This window comes from Narcine bancroftii, chromosome 1 (assembly GCF_036971445.1).
Source record: "Narcine bancroftii isolate sNarBan1 chromosome 1, sNarBan1.hap1, whole genome shotgun sequence".
Classification (NCBI taxonomy): domain Eukaryota; kingdom Metazoa; phylum Chordata; class Chondrichthyes; order Torpediniformes; family Narcinidae; genus Narcine; species Narcine bancroftii.
In genome coordinates this window covers 255,236,650-255,253,588 of record NC_091469.1, presented here as the reverse complement: position 1 = coordinate 255,253,588, position 16,939 = coordinate 255,236,650, and the positions used below count along the sequence as shown (strand labels likewise).

General features: G+C 42.8%; 1 protein-coding gene across 3 annotated transcripts in view; it reads left to right on the top strand.

The window, feature by feature from the left end:
* The window catches only part of LOC138741586 (uncharacterized), a 77,809-nt gene extending 62,236 nt beyond the window's left edge, over positions 1–15,573 (top strand). For all 3 annotated transcript variants that reach the window (XR_011343586.1, XR_011343587.1, XM_069895878.1), the window contains 4 exons: positions 12,768–12,948; positions 13,275–13,380; positions 13,996–14,172; positions 14,549–15,573. Coding sequence is in view for 1 of the 3 variants with exons in the window: in XM_069895878.1 (XP_069751979.1) it covers positions 12,768–12,948; positions 13,275–13,380; positions 13,996–14,004 (296 nt within the window). In the remaining 2 variants the exon portion in view is untranslated. The remainder of the gene's footprint in view (positions 1–12,767; positions 12,949–13,274; positions 13,381–13,995; positions 14,173–14,548) is intronic.
* The last annotated feature ends 1,366 nt before the right edge of the window (positions 15,574–16,939 follow it).

Here is a 16,939-nt window from a genome sequence, read left to right as displayed (position 1 = left end):
TCAACAGGATAGTCTGGCTTGGAGGATTAAGATGGGAGTGCTACACCCCAGATATCTGCAAAACAGGAGATGACTTGTGATAACCCTTATGAAAAAAGATCTAGCAAAGGAAGACAACTTTTGTTCTGTATGATAATGAAATCTAGCAAAGGAAGCCAACTTTTGTTCTGTATGATAAGGTTGATCTATATAAACTGAGCCAACTGGACAATAGGGGTCAGTCTTGGGGAATAGCTCACTGTGCAGGTGACCTATGAACTAACGACTGACCCAGAGCTCTGTTAAGTTTTATTCTTGTGCTGTGTAATAAATTGACTGTTGAACCGAATACCTTCTCCTATCACTTCATTCAAAGAACACGCTGGACTCAGACTACACATAGACTAAATTAAGAGTAAGGTAAAGCCAGAGTCCGACAGGGGGGACTCTCCTTTCTCTGACTGTAAGAGGTGCTTCAGGCAATTTATCCCAATGGTGAATCTGTCTGCCTTACAGCAGGCAAGAGCAATTTCATGTGATATGACATCCATTGGAGCGCTTTCATCCCTAACGTCGAAGTACTCGAGATGGCAGAGGTCGACAGCATCGAGTCCACGCTGCTGAAGATCCAGCTGCGCTGGATGGGTCACGTCTCCAGAATGGAGGACCATCGCCTTCCCAAGATCGTGTTATATGGCGAGCTCTCCACTGGCCACCGTGACAGAGGTGCACCAAAGAAAAGGTACAAGGACTGCCTAAAGAAATCTCTTGGTGCCTGCCACATTGACCACCGTCAGTGGGCTGATAACGCCTCAAACCGTGCATCTTGGAGGAGTCACGCGATGGAGTAGTGGCCGGACGGTGAACTCCAGCCCTCTCCAGAAAAGTCGGGAAAAACAAGAGAAAACACAAAGGCACAGAAATAAAAGTTACAGAAAAGTGAGTATAAAGGTGGAAAGAAGATGGCGACAAAAAAAGAAAAGTCGAAAGCAACGGTAAGAAGAGAGGAAGAGAAGACAAAGGAGGAAAAAGGTGAAGGCCTTACCTGTCCGAAGAGGCCCGCTGCGGAGAGAGAAACCCGCTCCCTCAGGTCGGTAAATAATGGACTACAAAAATGGCTCGCAGAGCCAAGCAAAAGTGCGCAACCGCGCATGCAAAAAAACACACCGACGGGAGGGGGGACCAGCTGGGGAGTCGATCTCCACAGCCGGCAACGACAGCTGCAGAACACCTGCAGCAAGAAGAGACCACAGAAGACAATAGAAACAAGATAGAAGAGGAGGAAAGGGCAACAAAGAAACAACAGATGGTCAACCCAGAGGAAGAAGAAGAGGAAGAGTATGGTGAAATAGAAGAAGAAAAGATAGGCAAGGTAAAGGATACACTTGCTCTTATTAAAGGATACATGGAGTCATTTAAAGAATGGCAAACACAGGAATTTAAGGATTTAAGAAAAAGAATAAACAACACAGAGGAGAAAATAATTAAAATGGAGATGACCTTAACAGAAATGGGAAAAAAAATGGACAAGATGGAAGAGCGGGCAGTAGCAGCAGAAATGGAGGTAGAAGACTTAAAAAAGAAATTGGAGAAATCTAATAAAAAAACTAAAGAGACACAAGAACTACTAGCTCAAAAAATAGATACAATGGAAAACCATAACAGAAGAAATAACATAAAGATAGTGGGCCTTAAGGAAGATGAAGAAGGCAAGAATATGAGGGAGTTTATAAAAGAGTGGATCCCTAAGACCCTAGGATGTCCAGAACTACAGCATGAAATGGAAATAGAAAGGGCACATAGAGTATTGGCCTCTAAACCACAACCACAACAAAAACCAAGATCTATTGTAGTAAAATTCCTAAGATATACTACAAGAGAAAAGGTACTGGAGAAGACAATGGAAAAAGTAAGAGAGGGCAACAAACCACTGGAGTATAAAGGGCAAAAAATCTTCATTTATCCAGATATAAGTTTTGAACTCCTAAAGAAGAGAAAAGAGTTCAATACAGCAAAGGCGATTTTATGGAAGAAAGGGTATAAATTTATACTAAAGCATCCAGCGGTATTGAAAATATTTATTCCAGGACAACAAAACAGACTATTCTCAGATCCAGAAGAAGCACGAAAATTTGCAGAACAATTACAAAAATAGACTGAGGGAGGAAGACGGGTAATGAGAGTTAAAATGATCACGACTGATATGTATGTGGGTAAAGACAAAAATAGACTGAGGGATGAAGACGGGTAATGAGAGTAAAAATGATCACGATTGATATGTATGCAGGTAAAGAGGTATAAGAGTGAATAGAGACAATGAGCATACATGAATGTATCTGTACTTAGAGGAAAATATAGATAGTATAGACAAGAATTAATAAGGGAAGGTAATGGAATAGAGAGAATAAGGAGGGAATTAAAAGAGGGACCTTTGTGACATATGAAAAGTGAAATCTTTTCTGGGGGAGGCGGGGTGGGGGGAAATAGCGGTCACTGCAAAATCAGTTGACGCTTGCGAGTGGATTCGCAAATCCAAATGGAGAGGGGAGATGTGGTTGTCCGACAAGGGATAAAGGACAACTCAGGAGGTGAAGGGGAGATTGGGGATAAATAAGATAGAAATAGGAGAATAAGGAAAATGTTAGATGTTGTAGGAATGTTGTCTTATAAAGAGTTGAAAATAAGAAAACAGAAATGGAAAAGGAGGAAAGGTAATGATGGAAAAACGGAAAGAGAAGATAAACAAAATATAAAAGGGCTACGCTGAACTATATGTCTTTAAATATTAATGGAACACATAACCAAATTAAAAGGAAGAAACTACCAAATTTAAATGAATAAATGTATTCCATTAGAAAAAATAACATATTGGTTAAGAAATAATATTGAAATATTCGAACAAGTATAGGAGCCTTACATTAAATACAATAGCGAAAACCTACCGGGGACAAACATTACCTAAGTTGATGGAAGGAGAAGGAAAGAAAAGAATGGACTCAGTAGAATTTCTGGTGTAATTTTGTTGAATGACAACATTGTCTGACTGGCTTAATGCAACCTAGATTGTATACCTAAAATGGATGAGAGGGGGGGTGGGGGGATGGTTTGGGAGGAAAGGGGGGGGGAGAAAAAGTCACTGTATATGTGTGAAAAGAAATAGTGTATATCATGGCTAATGTGATTTATGGTGTGAAAAATAAAAAAATTAAAAAAAAAAAAAAACGTGCATCTTGGCGCCTCACAGTTTGGCGGGCAGCAACCTCCTTTGAAGAAGACCGCAGAGCCCACCTCACTGACAAAAGGCAAAGGAGGAAAAACCCAACACCCAACCCCAACCAACCAATTTTCCCCTGCAACCGCTGCAACCGTGTCTGCCTGTCCCGCATCGGACTTGTCAGCCACAAACGAGCCTGCAGCTGACGTGGACTTTTTACCCCCTCCATAAATCTTCGTCCGCGAAGCCAAGCCAAAGAAGACTGGTGGAATCTAGGGGTTAAAATATCATGGAATATATGACTATGTAACAATTTTATATTTACTTCATGGTTAAGGGAAAAGAAGAATGTAATTAAGTGGCAATCACAGCATGGAGCAGAGTTGGCTGAGTCCAGTAGGGGTAGAATTATCTGCTCCCAAAATACAAGGGAGAGGAAATGGATGAAACGATTTAGGAGGAATGCTCAAACTGAAGGAGGGGTTGAGTAGCGCAGGAGACACAGGCCAGACCAGAACAAAGAGTATCCTGTAAGAAACAAAGGGAATGGAAAGCCAGTCTAGGAAGAAGATTAAGGTATGAGGAGGTGTTAAAGAGAACAGCAGAAATTGGCCAGACAGGAACAGAATGAGGATTGGAAATATCTGGGGTAGGAATTGATTTCTGTTCAAAGCAATAGGATGGTCTGATCTTGAGGGTTTAAGGTAAGAGATCTACACCCGAGATAAACTGTAGAATATGAAATTGCTGGTGATATATTTTATGTAAGAAATCTAGCAAAGAAAGCCAACTTTTGTTCTGTATGGTAATTTGGATCTATATAAACTGAGCAGACTGGACAATAGGGGTCAGTCTTGGGGAATAGCTCACTGTGCAGGTGACCTATGAACTAACGACTGACCTAGAGCTCTGTTAAGCTTTATTCTTGTGCTGTGTAATAAACTGATTGTTGAACCGAATACCTTCTCCTATCACTTCATTCTAAAGAACACGCTGGACTCAGACGACACATAGACTAAATTAAGGGTAGGGTAAAGCCAGAGTCCGACACTACCCTTCCTCCTATCCATTCTCTTGCCCCTTGTCTCTTCTGCCCCGTATCCACCTGTAACCTCTTGCCCCTTCCGTCCTCACCCTTCCCCCATTTTTATTCAAGTACCTGTCTGGTTTTGATTCATACCAAGGATGGGCCCAAAATGTTGGTTATGCTGTATATATGTTTGCTTCCTACTGTTGCTGCGTGACCTGCTGAGTTTCTTCAGCATTTTTGTGCATTACACTATGATCACAGCTTCTGCAGACATTTTAGTACAATGTGTTCCACAATTTTTGGTTAGACTGGGAGATGGTCCGTTCAGGCATCTGGGAGTATAAGAAAGTGGAAAAGCTGGTAGAATGTAAAATCCAGGAGAGTATTGGTTAAAGTTATGGTGTAGTGTGCTAATAGACAGAATAGAGCATGCTCAAAGTGTGGTTACAATGTGGCTCCGCTCATTATCTACATTTCTGTATTTGTATTGGAGTTTTCAGATTTTTAATTACTTTTTTCAGACAGCCTCTGTTAACATTTGCATTTTTATGATGCCCAGACATGACAGTTATGAGAAAAAGCACCACTAATTTTGTTTTTATTAAATACAGAATTCCCTAGCTAAAACCTGTGTTAGGAAAAACCACATGTTCACTCAAAGCAGACTCTTGAGTTTTTTCTGGCTGTGAGAGATGGGAAAACTGATCTAAAATTATGTACATGAAGGAAACTAAAATTCATACATCAGTTAATGGCTGTAACCAGTACAAACAGGATGAGCTTGGGGATTAGGATGCAGGAAAGCAGAGTCAGCACGATTAACATAAGAATCTTCTACTCTTTGTGACAAGAGCAACCATAAGACTAAGATAAGGAGTGGTTCTTTTCTTCTTCTTTGGCTTGGCTTCGCGGACGAAGATTTATGGAGGGGGTAAAAAAGTCCACGTCAGCTGCAGGCTCGTTTGTGGCTGACTAGTCCGATGCGGGACAGGCAGACACGATTGCAGCGGTTGCAAGGGAAAATTGGTTGGTTGGGGTTGGGTGTTGGGTTTTTCCTCCTTTGCCTTTTGTCAGTGAGGTGGGCTCTGCGGTCTTCTTCAAAGGAGGCTGCTGCCCGCCAAACTGTGAGGCGCCAAGATGCACGGTTTGAGGCGTTATCAGCCCACTGGCGGTGGTCAATGTGGCAGGCACCAAGAGATTTCTTTAGGCAGTCCTTGTACCTTTTCTTTGGTGCACCTCTGTCACGGTGGCCAGTGGAGAGCTCGCCATATAATACGATCTTGGGAAGGCGATGGTCCTCCATTCTGGAGACGTGACCCATCCAGCGCAGCTGGATCTTCAGCAGCGTGGACTCGATGCTGTCGACCTCTGCCATCTCGAGTACCTCGACGTTAGGGGTGTGAGCGCTCCAATGGATGTTGAGGATGGAGCGGAGACAACGCTGGTGGAAGCGTTCTAGGAGCCGTAGGTGGTGCCGGTAGAGGACCCATGATTCGGAGCCGAACAGGAGTGTGGGTATGACAACGGCTCTGTATACGCTTATCTTTGTGAGGTTTTTCAGTTGGTTGTTTTTCCAGACTCTTTTGTGTAGTCTTCCAAAGGCGCTATTTGCCTTGGCGAGTCTGTTGTCTATCTCATTGTCGATCCTTGCATCTGATGAAATGGTGCAGCCGAGATAGGTAAACTGGTTGACCGTTTTGAGTTTTGTGTGCCCGATGGAGATGTGGGGGGGCTGGTAGTCATGGTGGGGAGCTGGCTGATGGAGGACCTCAGTTTTCTTCAGGCTGACTTCCAGGCCAAACATTTTGGCAGTTTCCGCAAAGCAGGACGTCAAGCGCTGAAGAGCTGGCTCTGAATGGGCAACTAAAGCGGCATCATCTGCAAAGAAAAGTGCAGAGAACAAAACAAAGGACTCTACATCACCTTTGTTGACCTCACCAAAGCCTTCGACACCGTGAGCAGGAAAGGGCTTTGGCAAATACTGGAGCGCATCGGATGTCCCCCAAAGTTCCTCAACATGATTATCCAACTGCACGAAAACCAACAAGGTCGGGTCAGATACAGCAATGAGCTCTCTGAACCCTTCTCCATTAACAATGGCGTGAAGCAAGGCTGTGTTCTCGCACCAACCCTCTTTTCAATCTTCTTCAGCATGATGCTGAACCAAGCCATGAAAGACCCCAACAATGAAGACGCTGTTTACATCCGGTACCGCACGGATGGCAGTCTCTTCAATCTGAGGCGCCTGCAAGCTCACACCAAGACACAAGAGAAACTTGTCCGTGAACTACTCTTTGCATAAGGAGTGGTAAGGAACAATAGAATGTAGGAAGTTGAGGTAGTCTGGATCAGATAAGGGTCTCCTAAGTCCTACATATCTAATTATCTAACCTTACTCAGATTTATACATATTAAATTAGCCAACCCTAGACAGGATGAGCCAACTCTGCATACCAAGAGACTGTAGCCCCAAGAATCAGGAAGGTGTGAATAAGGACAATAACATGAAGGGACACCGACAGGATACCCCCTGGTCCTCCAAGTATACTGAAATTGCACGTAGGCAGGAAGGATTGCCTAATGCCAAACCTCTCCAGCAGGAGGCAGAAGAATGTAAGGGGGAGGGTATTCCTATACTGAAATCAACTGTATAAAAGTTGGGTGAGCCCCAGTGTATGTGTGTATTCCCAGGGTAAGGGGAAGCACCCAACTTTGCATTGTTGCTGTAATAAATGTTCTTTGTTCTCAATTTTTGTCTCGAGCAATTTCTTTAAAGGTACTTCTATTTCTAACATGGCCAAGCTAAATTAGCATTTAAATTAACTTCCAAAGCCACTTCCTAAATGAATTCTTCAACAAGTTTACAGGAATTTATGTGATCTGACAGAACCTGTTCCTATTTGATTAATGACTGACTGATAACAATCTATCAAGAAGACTACAGAGGCCATATCTTTCCCTTTGAAGTTGAGCAAATGTTTCCTTTCCTTTGAGTTTCAATTATTTCCCCAGACTGATAAATTTATGTGATAAATTAAAGTCTAAATCTCAGGTATACAAAATGTGGATGTTAAAGTTATGAACCTTCCAGAGATCAACTCATTTGTATGTAAGAAATGAAATCTATTTGAATTGATTTGTTCATGTGAATAATTATTTGAAGTCAATCATTTCCATTTCTTAAGAAAGTACACCCTGAAATGTGTTAAGCTAAGATATGAAATAAAGTACCTCAAACAAATTTTAAGAGATCTGCTTATCAATTTTTAAGAGGTTGATGACTGATAAAACTTGTCATATACTGTACCTTCTAACTAGGCATTTACAAACTTGTAGTGGGCCCCTGCAGCCCTTTACACACTGCACCTTAAATTGCCTGGTTGAATGGTGACTGGGAAATTTAAGAATGCTCCTGCCCCTTCGGTGACGTGGTGTTGGCTTCCAAAAGGGAAGTGGCTGGGGCAGGGACGGAATTGGGGCAGGGGCGGAGGGGCGCTGTTGGGGCTGGGGCAAGTGCAGAGTCAGAATGTTGTTGGGGCCATGAAGAGGAATGTGGAGTCAGGGCCAGGGGAAACCGCTGTCGGGGTTGGGGAGGAACGCTGTCGGGCCGCCGGGTGAATTCTGTCAGGCTGGCAGGAAGCGGAGTGGGCCATCGGGAATGGAGTTGGGGCAGGAGCAATGGCCATCCTTCTACCCATAATTCCCCAGGCTGCTGGAACCGCTCTGGTGTACCAGCAGTGTGGGTGATTAGGGGTAAGGAAGACAACAATAGCATGTAAGCACTGATGTCATTTTCTAACCGGGCAGCCAAGATCACTTACAAATTGACTCGCAGTAGCTACACGGTGCGGTACATGGGCTGGCAATCCACCTCTGAGGTGGTTTGCTTACCTGTGTAGTTTTTAAAAAATTCTACCCACTCATTGGCCTGTGCATGAGCGGAAAACCTGCCAAACTGGCAGATTACAATCCAATTTGTAAACCCCTGCTGTAACCTTCGAATGAGAATCTGGTATTAACCAGGGAAGCACTGGCTACCTGACATTGATGCTGCTCATTCCCGCTGGCATGACTCAAATAAAATCTGTGTCTTGTATTTTGTGATTCTGCTGTGTATTTTTGTACTTTCATAGGCAGCACGATTATTACACCTCTATCCCCATCATGGTTCTGTAATTTGTCCAGATATTTAAATACATCAGAGGTGTTCCCTGGCAGGGATAGGGGAAGGGGTTCCTCAAATTTACAATACTCTTCAGACACTATATTTTAAAAATATTTTAATTTAGACATACAGCATGGTAATAGGCCCTTTCAGCCCAAAAGCCCGTCCCACCTAATTGACCTACAACCCCCAGTACAATTTGAAAAATGGGAGGAAAATGGAGCCCTGGGGATCCCACAGTGTGGGATTTGAACCACGGTTCCAATCGCTGACATTGTAACAGCATTGCGTTAACTGCTACACTAACTGTGCCACCCCTTGATCTTTCTTGGCCTAGCTAAGTGCTGGGACAACACTAGGCTTCAACCATAGAACATTACAGCATAGAAAATGGGCCCTTCAGCACTTCCAATCTATGCTGAACTATTATTCTTCCTCGTCCCTCTGATTTGCACCCAGTCCATAGCCCTCCCTTCCATGTACCTGTCCCAATTTTTCTTAAATGTTAAAACTAAGCTGCATTCACCACCTCAGCTGGCAGCTTGTTCCACTCTCTGTGTGAGGACTTTCTCCCTAATGTTCCCCCTAAGTTTTTCGTCTTTCATTTTTAACCAGTGTCGACTGGTTTGTATCTCACTTAACCTCAGTGGAAAAAGTCTATTTGTATTTATTCTGTCTCTTCCCCTCATAATTTTGTACATGAAATATTAGCATCCTGGTTAATATTTATCCTCGCAAATAGCACCAGTAAGAATGATTATTTTTCTTCCCTTTGAAATACTGCCATGAGCAACTTTAGGTCTACCTATGAGGTAGGTGGAATCTCTGGCAGGTCTTTAGATGAGTTCTCTAATTTGAATCAACTAGACTGAGAGCTACCTTTTAGAAATGAATGGGAACATTTCAAAGCTCATTTTATTTTGATGTGTTGTAACTGTCACTCAAATGCATATTTCAATAAACCCTCTAAGTTATTCGCATTTGAAATAAACAATGTGTTTCCTCCTTCAGTATGAAACAATATTTTGTTGACTGGTAAATCTGTGGTCCATTGGAAGTGAAATGGAAGATGAATTACCAGCTGAATTATTTTAGTAAATTTTGGTTGAAGGGGGGAATGTTGCGCATGGCAGCAGGACCCGGAAGTTATCTTCTTGGAATGAGTTTGGAAAAACTGGTGGCCAGGTTGCATTTTGCATTTCCATCCACTTACTGTGTAAGCACAGTGTAACATTTATGGTGAAAACTAAATTGGATCTCACTCTGGGTTTGTGCTATGCTTCCCATGGGATGTAAACTTATTAGTTGGTCCAGATCTTTTTATTTTCTGAAGATTCTCTTGTATCAGAAAGAAGAAGCCACATCATATAATGACTGTAAGGGGGAATGGTAGAACTGAAAACCAGAGCAGGAAATACTGAATTGGCAGTAACTTCTCTTGCAGGGCATTTATGTAAAGTCCTTAGAATTTTGCACGTCATTTCCTCTCAATTTCTGAGAACAATGTTCCTGGATCAAACCTTTGACTTTGTGGTGAAACAAAACTCAAAAAATGCTGATGAAGGGTTGCAGACCTGAAATGTTGATTGTTTCTCTTTCAGATGCTGCCTGATCTGAGTTTGTCCAACATTGATTTTATTTCAGGTTTTCAACATTGCAGTTTTCACTGATTCTCATTTAACTACAGAAACCCCTGGTCTACTCGCTCAACACATTCTGCTGGACGAACAGTAGGTTGAGTGGTATCAGTGGTAGGAAAAGAATAGTTGAGTCAGAACCCTTTATTGGGTAGTGTCGAGAACTGAATTGTTGGCGGTGTAGCTGACCTCTTTGGGGAGAAAGAGTAAAAAAATCTCATGTTACTTCAATAAGAGTATGTGATTTCTTCTTCGTGTCCTGCGCAGTATTTAATTGAAAACCAACATCACTTGGCCCTTTCCTAACAGTGAAAAAGCCCAACTGTAAAGACAGAGATTCTCCGCCCGTACATCGGGAGACTTACCTCTATGAATGCTCCGTCGCTGGCTCCAAGGCACCAACTGCAATCCCTCTTGGAAAGGATAATCAGCAGAGCGCTGTGCTGACTAGGGGTGGGCTGACGATGCTGTGATGACGCCGTCAGCCCGCAACCCATCTCTTCTCTCTCTCTCCCATCCACTCACTCCTCTCCCTCCATGACCCCCTCAGGGCAAGGGCACCCAGCAGAAGCCTTCAGATTGGGGAGGGGGTGGTCGGTGGGAGCTGTCAGGCAGGGACCGTCAAGGCGAGAGCAGCTGGTGGGTGCAGTCAGAACAGGGGCGGCCAGGTCAGGCGGGGGGGTCGGCAGGGGCCATCTGATCGGGAGGGGCCTGCAGGAGCTGTTAAGGCAGGGGCCGTCAGGTCAGGATGGTCAGGGCAGGGGCCATCAGGGCATGGGTGGCCAGCAGGGGCTATTAGGGCAAGGGTCATCAGGGGGTGGCCGGTGTGAGCTGTGACAGCCCTGCCAGCCGCTTCGGCCTTTGGGGCAGCTTGTCAGCGGCTCAAAACAAGGCAGAGCAATGGCCGTCTCCCCTACCCATAATCCCCCACACAGCTGGAACTGTCCAGCTGCCTGAGGGATTATGGGTAAGGAAGATGGCCATGGCTCTGCTGCTTATTTATGACGGGTGGCGCCACAGCAACAGTTGCCCAGCTTCCATTGGCTCCAGAAGGCACTACGAGGCACCACTCAACATGATTGTGTCACGAGAGCAGCCTTTTAGGACTGCACCATGAAAGGTGTTTATATTTTTCCCTTTGTGCTTATAGCCGACCTCCAGGCAGAGGCTTGGCATGAAAGGGCCTACTGAGACAGACTTTCTGATTAACATCACATTGCATGTCAAGTTTCCAATATTATATAGTTGACTACGTTTGAATGTGATACTGAGATCCTTTGAAGCAGCCCCACTACTGAAGTCTGTCCATTTTAAATAATATTTTGATTTTCTGTTCTTCCTGCCAAAATGGATGACCACGGAGTCAGACAGGTGTGTGGTTATGGGAGTGCAGGGGGCAGCGGCATTGGAGGAGGTGACATGATCCACAGCACTCAATCTCTGAATGGACTCTCTTATGCTTCTCTTTCTCTCCTTGGTAGGAGTGCTAGATTAGTAGCGTCTCTTTGTGCGTGTTTCTACTGGGACACCTCATATCACCCCGCATCACCGCGAATTTTTGTCCCCCGCATCACCGCGTATTTTACGACTACCCGAACTGTTTCCACTGAGCGATAAATACGCGGTGATGCGGGGCGATGCGAGGTGATGCGGGGTGATGCGAGGTGACCAGGAAGTCGCGTATTTTAAGGTCACATATCAGGTTGTGCGCACACTGCCTTGTGGGAAGGTGAACAATGAAGATGGTGCCAAATAGACCGAGACATGAAATATGTATCCAAGCCAGAATTTTGGCATCATTGCTCTCAGCCGCCCAGACGAGTAAGGAGTCAAGTCCAGCTAGATCTACTCTGAGAAGGAGAAGAGGTAGCCGCATGCTGCGGGAGATTCGACGGCTTGAATTGGAAGAGTCATGTCAGCGAAGGAGGAGGAGGAATGTTACCGCTATGGTAATCAGCCTGCTTTACGCTTCGTCTCGCATTGTGGACGTCGATTCCTCCGTTATAACCGACAACCACACGTGGTGGGAGGAATGTGTGTTTCCCCATTTCATGGACAGGGAATGGATGCGTAGTTTCCGTATGTCCAGGGCCACATTCGACCTTCTGTGTGTCAGTCTCCGAAAAGAGCTCTCCGAGTTAGTGGATACAAATTGTCGGAAGCCGATCCCACTGGAAAAGCGTGCTGCTGTGGCACTTTGGCGTCTTGCTACCCCATGTGAATTTTGCACGATTGGGCACCTATTCGGGATTGGTCGATCGACAGCGTGTAAAATTGTGCACGAAGTAGTTGCTGCCATCATTTCTGGCATATATCCAAACTATGTGAAATGGCCGACAGGTGAGTAATCAAGTCCAACCAAGAATTAGACATCTACACAGGAGTAGAAGTGTCTAGAAAATATCTAGACCAGACCTTATGTAAATCTTGTATCTAGATTGTATAGTAACTGCGACCAAGCCCGTCTTTGCGTTTGGTACAAGTTAAAATGACTAAAATTGACAATTTAGATATCGTGGAAAAATTAATGTAAACCTTGTCCTCTATGACATTTGCCCATTAGAAAATTATATCATTACTAGAGTCTATATCTACTACTGTAATAATGAGTTCTGCCAAGAAAAAAGTTCATGTGCAATGTACATGTTTGTATGACACTTCAGTTGATGTTCTTTAGACTTTAGACATGTTTTATTTTGATGATGTGTCATGCATAAAGTTTACACCATTTGTTTATTTCAGGTGATGACATCAGAACTGTCTTCCGTGGATTTGAGGTATACCGTGGAATGCCTCAATGCGCTGGAGCAATTGATGGGACCCAAATCCATGTAACTCCACCAGCAGAGTTCCAGGCTGATTATCTGAATAGGAAGGGCTTCCATTCGATCAAATTGGAAGTAGTGTGTGATCATTGGTTACGGTGAGAATGCTCTCTCTCTCTCTCACTCTCACTCTGTTTCACAGAAAGTAATGATATCCTTTTTTTATTAAGATACTTTATTGAAAATGAAGTAATGATTTGTATCTTCTACTTTACCAGTAATTCATGAATATTTCAATTCACATTACTTGTATTGCCAACAAATTTGATAACTGCTTGCCTACACAGAGTTCTGATTGTACTGTTAATAATGTTATGAGCATTGATGAAAAGAAAAATAAAATACCGAGAAAAATAAATTGTCTTTGTGAATTAATTGGTATATATATAAAGGCCAATCAATACCTTGTCTTTTCTTTTAACAGATTTACAGACATTTGCGTTGGACGGGCAGGACAAGCTCATGATGCTCGAGTCCTGAGGAATTCCAGTCTTTTTCAACGTGGTGAAGCAAACACACTTTTCCCACCTGTAAGTTTGCTGATTTTTAAGACATCACGTGTATTCATATTTAATCACTGTGGTAATGTCCGTAAAATCAACTTTTCAAACTTTACCCAGGAGTGATAGGTACTTTGGTAGCAGACCACCGCCAGTGGGCTGATATCGCCTCAAACCATGCATCTTGGCGCCTCACAGTTCGGCGGGCAGCAACCTCCTTTGAAGAAGACCGCAGAGCCCACCTCACTGACAAAAGACAAAGGAGGAAAAACCCAACACCCAACCCCAACCCACCAATTTTCCCCTACAACCGCTGCAACCGTGTCTGCCTGTCTTGCATCGGACTTGTCAGCCACAAACGAGCCTGCAGCTGACGTAAACATTTACCCCTCCATAAATCTTCGTCCGTGAAGCCAAGCCAAAGACTGTTACATTATTGTGAATTGCCATATACAGACTGCTAAAATTTAATTAATGTTCCTCAAATCTTTGTTCTAAATCAAAGGCCAAATGATTTCAGACTTGAACAATCCAAATATGCCTCTTAATGTAGTCTAAGTTCTTCATTTTCAGTGAGACTAATTATTTTGATTTACAGTATTAATTTCTCATTTAGTATTTATTCAATTTTGTTATTACTTATAGGTCATTTGAATGTATCTGCTGAAGAAGAGCAAGAAGCGCAAGTACCACAGGCTCCACAAGCACCAGTGAGACAGGCGGCTCCACAACCAAGACCTCAAGCAAATGCTCCACAGGAAGCACAAGCACAGGCAGCCCCGAGACAACCACAAACAGATGCTGAACACGCAGAAATTGCAGGTTTTGGAATATTAATTTGCAGTATCAATCCATCTGATTGCGTACATTCCGATTTCCAAAGGGAAAATTGAACACATTCTTCTCCATTTTTTTTAAAGTATCCACCTGCTAATTGTTATTATTACACAAACTCCCTTTTTTGCCTAAATCTGGCTATTTTAGAGCATTGAACATGATGATAGATTTCCTTGTTACTTAATCGTTGAAAGACATTCCTCTCGACTATAGAGAAGTTCTGACTCTTCAGCACCATTCAATAAAAATGAAGGATGCATTTTCAAAAATGAAGTTGAAGATTTGTAGGCACTGATGCATGTGCAGCATACTGCAGAATATTCTATTTTAATCTCCATTTTCTTTGTTCTTTTCTTTGCAGAAGGGCCACCCAAGAAGGGGACAAAGTTTGAAACCTCCATGGATTTCTACTTGGGAAAAGCAGCAAAGGGCAGATGAAGCATCCTAGGAGCACCTATTCGCCCGCCAGGAAGCTTTGCAAACTCGATATTTCAGATGGGAGGAGGAGCTTTCTGAATGGGACAGGGCATTTAGACAAAGAGCCCTGGATCAACAATCAAGTTTCCAGAATAACTTACTCCAGCTGCTAGGGAATGTTTTCCAGCCACAACCCCATCAACCAAGAAACCCATATCCAGGCAGACATCTGGATTTTTCGACACCATCAACTTCAACTGCAGCGCCATATGTTCATTTTCCGTTTCAGCAGACACTACAGCACACACCACGGTCTTCAAGTGAAAGCATCGAGGAACGTTCATTCCTTGACCTGGACCAAGTAAAAAATTAATGGCAGTGAAAACTACCAACTCTGACTGAATTACTGAGGTTTCAAGTTTGTTTCTGCGCCCATATCATCCAGGAGGCCCATAAGAAGGGAATTTTTCCAATCCAAAGCAGCTGTATCTATTCAAGAATTTTGGTGCTGGAAATTTCTTGTACCATTTCTATATCAAATTTGATATGATTTGTTAATCGTATTATATTACATACAACCTACTGCAGAAATTTTGATTACCATCAAACTGAACTTGGGTGCCAAAAGTATTCCATGCAGTACATATTTCTATGAACCTTAGATAATCAACTCTTGACAAGCTCTTGCCAAATGCAGGTGAACTCATACTTAATGAGAATAGCAAATCCTGTGTAGATTTAGTCTTGCCAAATATGGGCTAAGTCCTATTACCATTATTTTTACGAACTTATATGTATGAATTTCAGAGTGTCTGTCTCCATGCTGTCCTTACTCTCTCTACGAGAAACCATTATCACCTTGGGCTGAATCACAAGTTAATTGTATGAGCAATAAACTGTGCAAACTTAACATGAAATGGATAACAATCTGTGCAAAGTAATGAGGAAAATAAAAAGAAAGTCAATTGATATGAGTGTGATGACAACACTCTTGGCACAGTCTCTTGTTTCTTAGGAAAAATTAGAATTTTATTTTTTTTATTTCTTTTCTTTCTTGTTTTTTTTGGTGGACCATTCCTCGTACAACCACATCAGGTCATGACCCTTCATATTGAATGAGGGTGGCCCAAAGACTCTACCTGTATTTTGTCTTTCTTTTTTTTTATATGAATCTTTAAACTTGAAAAGGGTTTGTTCAGGTCAATTGTTTTGTGTGTGTATGTGTATATTTATAAATTTATATATATTATCTCCTGCTTAGATGTACAGTAAGTGCCTGTCGCATTTCTGCTGGTGTTGGCAAGAAGATGTCCGCATTTTCAGGATTCCAAGGTTCTGCGATGTTCAATGGAAGAAGTTCAACTGGATCCTTGAAGTCAGGAAAGGAAAGGGGCAAGTCAAGGTTTCGACTGTTGAACAAATCACCATGTTCGATGCAGAAATTGTGCAAGGCACAGCACGCAGAAACCAAATGAGGGATGAATTAAATTTGCAACTCATTCTTCTTTCCAAGGCAGTGCCAACGACCTTTTAATTGCCCAAATGCACACTCTATGATGGTTCTGGCACTACTGAGTTTATAGTTGAATGTGCATTGCTGTCTGGTGAGGTTGCCAGACACTGGAGAAGGGGATTTGCCGGTCTCCCACAAGGTATGCCGGGACATTGCAGCCATCTATGTCTTTGGTCAACTGCGACATGAAAAACAAAGCCAACAATAATATGCATAGTCAGTTCAACAACCATTACTGAAACTTGCCATTAGCATACGTGTATAGAATCTTCCCTTAGAAAATAATAATACACATACATTTAATTTAATTTATGTCCATCATATGTACATTGTATTGTATAATGCGCCTATTTTGACTCAGTCAAGTGCTAAAGGCCTTACAGATATTACTCCTTGGCGATCACATACATTCCTAATCGCCAAATTATCAATTTCAACTCCACAAGGAGCTTACATGCCCAAGCAACCAGCAGGAGCAACAAAGCTGTTGCAAGCGTTCACCCAAGTATTTTAGTTTGTTCTTAATCGATGCCTTCATGTTCTTCTTATTAATGTCAGTAATCATGATGCCAGCCTGTGCTATTACTGCGTCCGCCATCTTTCGGTCGGCTACCGAATTGCGTTTTGTTTTCCCATCCAAAATGCCCTTCACCATCATTTTCTGCCATTTTGTGATCAAGAATCACTGAAGATCAAATGTCCAGTTGATACTGTCTGACATATTCCAACGAAGAAACGAAAAAGTTATTATAACGACAGACAAGCTTGATATTTGTCCAGGGAAATTACTCCAATTTAACGATACACAAAGGAACAGCGGAG